The 9,218-nt window shown below is 34.4% G+C and overlaps 1 protein-coding gene across 1 annotated transcript in view; it reads left to right on the top strand.

The window, feature by feature from the left end:
• The window catches only part of Gm20929 (predicted gene, 20929), a 24,587-nt gene extending 16,639 nt beyond the window's left edge, over nucleotides 1-7,948 (top strand). The window contains exons 6-9 of the mRNA XM_030251609.1: nucleotides 4,423-4,540; nucleotides 5,332-5,431; nucleotides 7,461-7,559; nucleotides 7,919-7,948. Coding sequence (XP_030107469.1) covers nucleotides 4,423-4,540; nucleotides 5,332-5,431; nucleotides 7,461-7,559; nucleotides 7,919-7,948 — 347 coding nt within the window. The remainder of the gene's footprint in view (nucleotides 1-4,422; nucleotides 4,541-5,331; nucleotides 5,432-7,460; nucleotides 7,560-7,918) is intronic.
• The last annotated feature ends 1,270 nt before the right edge of the window (nucleotides 7,949-9,218 follow it).

The raw sequence follows: 9,218 nt of genomic DNA on the forward strand, positions 1-9,218 counted from the left end.
TTAGATCATCCTGTGATTAGATGTAAACCCACCTGAAGACACAGTTAAAGCCATCTGTGTGTGTGTGTGTGTGTGTGTGTGTGTGTGTGTGTGTGTGTGTGAGTGTGTGTGTATTTATTTACATTTCAAATATCAGCCATTTCCTGGTTTAATCCCAGGTATCCCTATTCCATTTGACACTTGCTTTGTTTCTATGAGCCTGTTCCCTCACCCACATACTCCACCTCCCTACCCTGGCATTTGCCTACACTGGGGCATGGAGCTTTCACAGGACCAAGGACCTCTCCTCCCACTGATGTCTGACAATACCATCCTCTGCTCTATATGCCGCTAGAGTCATGGGTGCCCCTCTTTGTTTGGTGGCTTAGTCCCTGAGTGCTCTGGTCTGTCTGCTCGGTTCATATTGTTGTTCTTCCTGTAAGGTTGCAAACCCCTTCAGCTCCTTCAGTTCTTCCTCTAACTGCTCCCCTGGGGACCCCATGATCAGTCTGATTGTTGGCTGTGAGCATCAGCCTCTGTTTTTGCCAAGCCCTGGCAGAGCCTCTCAGGAGACAGTCATATTATGCTCCTATCAGCAAGCACTTGTTGGTATCCACAATAGTGACTGTGCCTGGTTTCTGTATATGGGATGGATCCAAAGGTTGGACAGAATCTGGATGGTCATTCCTTAAGTCTCTGCCCTGATCTCCACATTTCCTATCAGGAATAGTATGTTCCCCATTCTAAGAAGGACTGAAACACCTACACTTTTGTCTTCCTTCTTCTTCAGCTTCATGTGGTCTGTGAATTACATTTTGGGTATTCTGAGCTTTTAGGATAATATCCACTTATCAGTGAGTGCATACCATGTTTTTTTTCCTTTGAGATCACACAGGATGATATATTTTAGATCTCTCCATTTCATGAAGGCATTGTCTCTGTACCATTACCATACATTTTTTATCACTATTTCTGCATAATACAGCTTAAGGTCAGGGATGATTCCCCCTGAAGTTCTTTTATTGTTGAGAATAGTTTTGGGATATTCTGGAGTTTTGATATTCCGAATGGTTTTGCATATTGCTCTTTCTGTCTCTACGAAGAATTGAGTTTAAATTTTGATGGAGAGTGCATGGAATCTGTAGATTGCTTTTGGGAAGACAGCCATTTTTACTAACTTAATCTATGACCATGGGAGACCTTTCCATCTTCTGAGATTTTTCAGTTTCTTTCTTCAGAGACTTGAAGTTCTTGTCATAGAAATCTTTCACCTGCTTGGTTTGAGTCACATCAAGGAACTATAATTTGTGACTTTTGAAAGGTGTTGTTTCCATAATTGCCTTTCATCCTGTTTATCTTTTGAGTAGAAGAAAGGTACTGTTTTGTTTGAGTTAATTGTATATCTAGCCACTTTGCTGAAGTTGTTTTTCAGGTTTATGGGTTCTCTGATGGAATTTTTGTGGTCACTTAAGTATACTATTTTATTATCTGCTAATAGTGATATTTTGATTTATTCCTTTCCAATTTTTATTCCTTTGACCAATTTTTGTTTTCTAGTTGCTCTGTCTAGAACTTGTAGTACTATAGTGAATTGGTAGGGAAAGAGTAAGAAGCCTTGTCTAGTCCTGTCTTGTCTTATTTTAGTGGGATTGCATCAAGTTTCTTTCCATTTAATTTGATGTTGGCTTCTGGTTTGCTTCTATATTTAGGTATGTGCTTAAAATTCTTAATCTATCCAAGACTATTATCATGAAGGTTTGTTGATTTTTTTTCAAATAATTTCTCTTCATCTAGTGAGAACTGTGTGTGAATTTGCTTCAATATATGTGTGCATGTTTGGATGTGTGTGTCTGTGTGTGTGTGACAGATACATATATATGTATCTGATGAATCCGATTGTTTCATAACTTCTCATTAGTTTCACAGTGTCTCTTTTTCATTTCTTTTTTCCAGGACCTCTGCGTTGCTCAGAGTGGGGTGTTGAAGTTTCTCACTATTATTATATGGGGTACAATATGTACTTTGAGTTCTAGTAAAATTTCTTTATGAATTTGGTTGCCCTTGTATTTGGAGCATAGATATTCAGAATTGTGAGTTCATCTTTGATGAATTATCCTTTGATAAGCATGAAGTAACATTACTTACCTTAAAAAACAAAAAAAAAGTACTTTGTGAACCTCCTCTTTTCACAGTAGGCCCTCTTGACTACTGAGGCTTTTTTGTAACAGCTTTGAAGGAATTTTAAAAGGAAAAAAAAATAGATGTAAACAATTTCACAGTTCCATGTACTCATAGCTAAGTGATATGTATACAAAATTCTGTACATGAAACATATTTTCATTGATCCAGTGCTAATTTTATATTAAGTCAGTTTCTTTTCTAGGAGTCTTCTGTGCTTCCTTCTTTATATGGCACAGTGCAAAACTGAATTCTTTAATGTAACCCTTATAACTTATTTTTAAATTTTATGTTATGGTTATTGTTTTTTTTTTCTTTCTTTCACGTGTGTATGTGCACAACTAGTGTGTCTTGTACCTGAGGAAGCCAGATGAAGGCCTTGAATCCCCTGAAACTGAAGTTATAGGTAGTGAGCCACCTTGTGGGTTTTGGTACTCCAATCTCAGAAAGCTGGAAGGGAACCAGTGCTCTTAACTGCTGAATCATCTCTCCAATCCCTTCATTGTTTTTCTTTTTCTTTTTATGAAATGAATTATGTAATTGTAAGTGTTAGACAACTTACTAAACAATGAGAGAATGATACTCAGATTCTAAAGTATCTGTTTTAAATTATATGTAACTGAATGCTAATTGAGCTTTCTCAGAAGACAGTAACTTGTCTTTGAGATATGGTGTCATTATGTAGTTCAGGCTGGCCTGCATTTTCCTATTTAACCTATGCAGTCTTTACACTGGAAATCTCCTGCTTAAGCTTCCAATACTAGGATCATACACACAAATAAAAACATCTTTACATGGCTTACTAAACAATGCTCCTAATACCTATTTTTGGACTTATTTATGTGTATTAGTGTTTTGCTTACAGTTATATATGTGCACCACATGTGTACCTGTTGTTCAGATATCAGTTGATTATTTCAGATACCTGGAACTGGAGTCAGATAGTTGTGAGCCACCATATGAGTACTAGACACCAAACCTATGTCCTTTGCAAAGAACAGGAAGTACTCTTAACTGCTGAGCCATATCTCTACCCCCATGAAACAATATTATATTTTTAAAAAATAATATTTTGCTTCTTTCAAGTTACCCATTTTACCAAATTATTTTTTTTCAACTGAAGGATTTGCTCTATTTAGAGGAGGCAGAATAATCATTTAATAATCTGATTTTGTCTAGTACTATGTATGGTGAGAATATTAAACATGTACACCGAAATATAGCTTCATCCTAGTTACTGAAAGCTAACTGTGCATGCTAGAAAGGTACTAAACATTTTCTGAAGCATTACAATTTTCATGAACTGCAGCAGTTACTGATCAAAAGTTCCTACCATAATTTTCTTCAAGTGTTTTTTTAAAGGATATGTTCTGAAATATAATTACCAATTCACTTTAGAAATAATTTTATTTTGATTAAAAAAAAACTTGGAGATCATTGTTTTAAACATAGATTTTAACATTTTTATCTATTTTTATTTATATAGGTATTTTGCCTATAAGTATGTCTGTGAGTCATATACATATGTACCTGGTGCATGCAGAATTTAGAACAGGGCATCACATCCCCTGGAACTGGAGTTGGAGATATTTGTGCACATTATGTAGGTGCTAGGAATCAAACGCAGGTTTGATTCTGACAGGGTCTCATTTGTAGCTCTGTCTGTCCTGGAACTCAGTATGTTGACCAGGTTAACCTGGAACACACAAATATCTCTCTGCCTTTTCCTCCAGAATACTAGGATTAACATGGGAACCAATATGACCGGTTGCCCTCTTATTTTAATTGAATATTTTAAACAATGGGTCTAACAGTTCCACAGTCAAGTTTGTTCTTTCAGTTGCATCATCTTTTTTAGATTTGGAAAAGAATTAGCCTTTATTAAAAGTGTTTCCTTATGAAGAATTAAGTATACTTTTGATCCTTTGTTTTGTGCATTTGTTCTTTTGAAAACTGTTCTTGAAGCTCAAAATTATTTTCCTTACAGAAATTAAAATTCAGATAAGATTAGATATTTCTTATCTAAAATACATGGACTGTTTTTTTCTATGTTGTGGAACATTTCTGTAGACTTTACAGGTTGAACATCCTTCATCTGAACATACCAAACCCTAAGTATTCTAAAGTATGAAGCATGTTTGTGATATCTATCATTTAATTTTAAGTTTCCATAGCATTATTGAATGAAATTTATCTATATCTATTTTTACTTGAATACATGGAATCATCTAATTTTTCTTCAAAATGACTTTATTTTTAATATAGATGACATTTATAAGACGCTTCACATAAAGAGAAAATGGATGGAAACTTATGTCAAAGAATCTTTCAAAGGCAGCAACCAGAAATTAGAAAGATTTTGCAAAACGAACGAACGAGAGAGGTAGAGTTGTTATATTTGTAGGGTCAAATGTGTATCATTTTAAAAATTATATGTGGCTGAAGTTTTAAAAAAATTATATCATGTCTGATTCTTTAGTAAAAATGTGTGGCTTTGATTTTGTCTAAACAGTTAACCCTATAACATCATGCCTTCAAGCAAACTAAATCTAATTCATAGAAATCTATGAAAATTTTATTTTCTGCTTTAAGTCAATGTTAATGAGATTTAAATTTTAATTTACATTCATTGTGGAAATACAGAAGTCTTGCACATAGTCTTAGGAATGTAATTTATGGATTATTATGTTTAACAATATTCAAAAGGAACAACTACAATTACATATGCAGACAATTTGTATATTTTAGTTGACATGTTTTGCACTGTCTTTACTAAGGCAATGTATGAAAAATAAATTAGAACTTATATTTGGTAGAAAATAATGAAAAAAAAACCACATTGAAATATAATTAAATTTTGTACATGTATATATATATATATATATATATATATATATATATATATATATATATATGTGTGTGTGTGTGTGTGTGTGTGTGTGTGTGTTACGTGTGTGTTGTGTGTGTTTATATTTCTTTAATTTTGAAAAGCTAAAACGTAAATGAAAACCTCTCTGATAATATGTTAGCAGAAAAATCTATAATGATTTCCCATTAGATATTTTATACTGCTATTTTTCTTTTTATAGTATGAAATGTTCAATTGAATTTGTTCTGAGTGTTCATTTTCATATTGGTATGAAATGTGCCTGCTTTTGTTACTGTGCTTTACAGGAAGAACATCAACAACAAATTTTGTGAGCAGTATATAACTACATTTCAGAAGTCTGATATGGATGTACAGAAATTCAATGAAGAAAAAGAAAAATCAGTGGTTGGTACCATAAAAAAAACTTAATATTTAACCTAGTATTACTAAGTAGGAATGGAACAACTAGCCTTGAGTTGAGCATATGAAACTAAATTAAGTTCCATTATCTATCTATCCTTGCTTCTGTTCTAGTCTTACTGAGATATAAACTATTGATTGCATAATATATCAATGAAAACGACTAGGCATTTTATGGTATACCAGATCATAAATTTTCAAGAGGCAGACATTTGCAGAAAGATCAAGAGATGATTACCAGTGACTACAAAAAAAAAAAAAACAAAAAAAAAAAAAAAACACAATATATCAGAGTTCAAAGAAGAGAGAAAGCTTATTTATTGGTTTCACCTGGACTCTGTTGTTTATATTAAAAAACCAACTCAATTTGGTAAATCAGTTCTTACAGTCCTAAATTTAGTAAAGATTTAGTAACAACAGAGGATGGAAACAAACAATCTCAACAGCCCTGGAAGAATTTTCCTGTGGAAGAATATCAGCAAACAATTTTAGATCACGTCTCCATTACTCTACCTGTAGAGTCATCACCTGGTTTCCAAGTAAGATCTGAGACAACGATAATCATATTAACCATTTTATTTTATTTACTGGTTAATAGTTTGGAAAGTATTCAATTTGAAAGGAACAGCAAATTCATTCTTGCCTCAGAAGGCATTGAGGAACCTGCCATTATGAGTCAGTTCTGGAAAGAGATAGGAACTAAAGATAAATAATAAATACTCCAATTGAAGACAGTTTTTAAACATTGGACTCTGGATGACATTTCAAGGGAAAGTGATCATCCCTGTAAATAAGGAGTCTAAAGACAGAACAGCAGGGTACTTCAAAATTTGTAATTCTGCATATGGCAGCTGGTGAGAGGGAGCCAGTAAAGGAAGAGAACCACTGGTAGAAAGAAAACTACCATGAGTGAAGGAAAGTTTTAAAGAAGAAAAGATCCCTAAATGTGTCATATGCTGCATGTGGGCCCAATAAGATTGATTTACAGAGCTGGAAGATGGTTTAATTGGTAATCTTTCTCCCGTGTAGGCATGGAGACCCTAGCTTATATTCCCTGCATTGGGATGAATGCCCACACCACCACCACCAACAACAAAATAAACAACAACAAACTAGCAACACTAAAAACAAACCACCACCACAACAACAAAAAAAAGTTGGTGTGGTTGTGAGCATTTTAAAACAACCAATCTCAGATTTAGTTCAGAGAAAAGAAGATCTCCAGATCTTTGTAGCCACCAGGTGTAGCATAAATGATGAGCTCTAGGTTTAGTGAGATTCTGTCTCTGAAACAGTACTGTGAAATCAAAGATGACACCCAATATTAACCCTTTGTCTCCAAATGTATGCAGGTGCACTTTTTTTAAAGATAAGCATTGCAAATTAGAGGTAATTTTACTTAATTATGATGATTTGAGTGCAAATGTGAGGTAAAAAATTGATCACAGTGAATAAAGGGCAAAACAGGATTGTAGTAGCCCAAGGTGAAAAGGTGTAAAGGGCTTGTCTTAATTTTTTTTAAATGCAAATTATCATGGTTGTGCGCAACCCTAAAGAATACAATGAGAACTTTATGTTACTACTTCTATATGTTGCTTGAGATTGGAATCTAGAGAAAACCAATCTAAGCTTCCAAGACTAGGATTTTACCGAGTTCATGTATACATGGTGCATGCCTATAAACATAAGAACTTGGGAGGCTAAGGCCAGTCTGTGCATTATGAAAAACTCTTTCACATTAAAAAAAATTCCTACCCCACAATTGGTAGCATAATGTTATTTCATATTATTGTAAATATATATATATATTTAGTCAAAATAGTTGTTAAAATTTTAAATCAGTTGGAAAACTATTCCTTTTAACTTTCATATAGAATTATTTTTGCTCACATAAATGTTTTAGTATTAGATATACATTTAGTGTTTTATTGTTAGACTACCATGCATGTTGCATGGCAGTAACAACAAAAATAAACAGAATTGTTATACTAATGTTTTCCTTTTACATTTGTAGAATAGTTGTCAAAAAGAACAACAAGCATTGAAACTGTCCAAATGTAGTCAGAACCAGACCCTGGAAGCAGTTAAAGAAATGCATGAGAAGTCCATGGAGGTATGTTGCACATGGTCCATAAAATGACCTTAGGAATCTAAATATGTTTTAATAATCATAAAGTTTTAACTACTTATTATTTTGAATTATTTCTTACTGAAATGACTGCTATTATCCATAAAATCCTAATGGCTTTGTATGAATTATTAAAGATATAAAATAATAAAATGGGAATTTGACCTCAGATGTACCTCATACTTTAATAACACTATAATTATCCTGCTTTATTAAACATAACCCTAACACTAACCCTAATCCTAATCCTGACCTTAACCTTTACCCTATACATCATCTGCACAGAATCTTTCATATTTGTATCCTTGGGAATTTATTTAATAAGAGGTACTTTTCTGTTTTAGGTTTTGATGAACTTGGGGACCAAGAACTAAGATATGCTTTTTGGTGTAGATGGTGAACTGAGAAAAAAAAATGTCTATGTTTGAAAGAGCCATCATGGAGAATAATCTGAAGTACTCTTCTACTTTCCCATCTTCAGAAAAATGAAGCATGAAAAATTTTCACTTGCTGGTATATATATAAAACAAATAAAAAAATCTCTAACTTTTTTGTTTCCTATGAAACAGAGTTTTAAAGTTTCTTTAATCCTTGTTATTCTGATGATTCTGAGAAGGAAGTTAATCCCAGTGATGTGATTACAAAGTTAACTAGCAGTTATACCTTTAGAGTTAAAATAGAACTTCTTTATTTTTAAATATCTTTAATCATTTTCTTGTTTAAGTGTAAGTGCATCTTTATATTAACTTCCAAAGGAAATCTAAATGAATATGTGAATGGTATATAGTCCCGTGGACTGAAATTCCACACACTAATATAGTTGAATTATTTAAAATTTATTCTTATACTTTTTTTAAAGTCGAGATTTTATTCTTCTCCTAGTTCCCCCTCTTAATGTTCCACACCCCATATCTCCTGCCTATATGCCCCCATGCTCCCAGGGCCCCAAGCCCACAATCCCCATCTCCAAGAGTATGTCCCCACCATCCTGTCCCCTCTCCACCAGACCTCCCTGCTCCCTGGGGCCTGAAGTCCCTTGAGGATTAGATGGACCTCATCTGACTGAGTCCAGACCTGGCAGTCCTTTTCTGTATATGTGTTGGTGGCTTTATATCATCTGGTGTATGAAGCCTGGTTGCTGGCTCAGTGTCTGAGACATCCTGGGAGGTCCAGGTTATTTGAGATTGTTGGTCCTCCTACCGGGTAGACCTCTTCCTCAGCTTCTTCCAGCTTTTCCCCAATTCATCCACAGGGGTTCCCAGCTTCTGTCTATTTGTTGCATATAAATTTGAGCATCTGACTCTTTCACCTGCTGGTTTGGTCTTTCAGAGAGCAGTCATGATAAGCCCATTTTTTGTGAGCACAGAATAGCATCAGTAATAGTGTCAGGCCTTGATGCCTCTCCTTGAGCTTTATCACAATTTGGTCTTGTCACTGGATCTCCTTTTCTTTAGGCTTTTCTCCATGTTTTTTCCTTGCAGTTCTTTCAGACAGGAACAATTCTGGTTAGAGCTTTTTACTGTGGGATGGTAACTCAATCTTTCCACTTGATGTCCTGTCCCTCCACTGGAGGAGGACTCTACAAGTTCCCTCTCCCCACTGTAGGGCATTTCTTCTAAGGTCCCTCCCTTTGAGTCCTTAGGG

The sequence above is a fragment of the Mus musculus genome, chromosome Y (assembly GCF_000001635.26).
Source record: "Mus musculus strain C57BL/6J chromosome Y, GRCm38.p6 C57BL/6J".
NCBI lineage: Eukaryota > Metazoa > Chordata > Mammalia > Rodentia > Muridae > Mus > Mus musculus.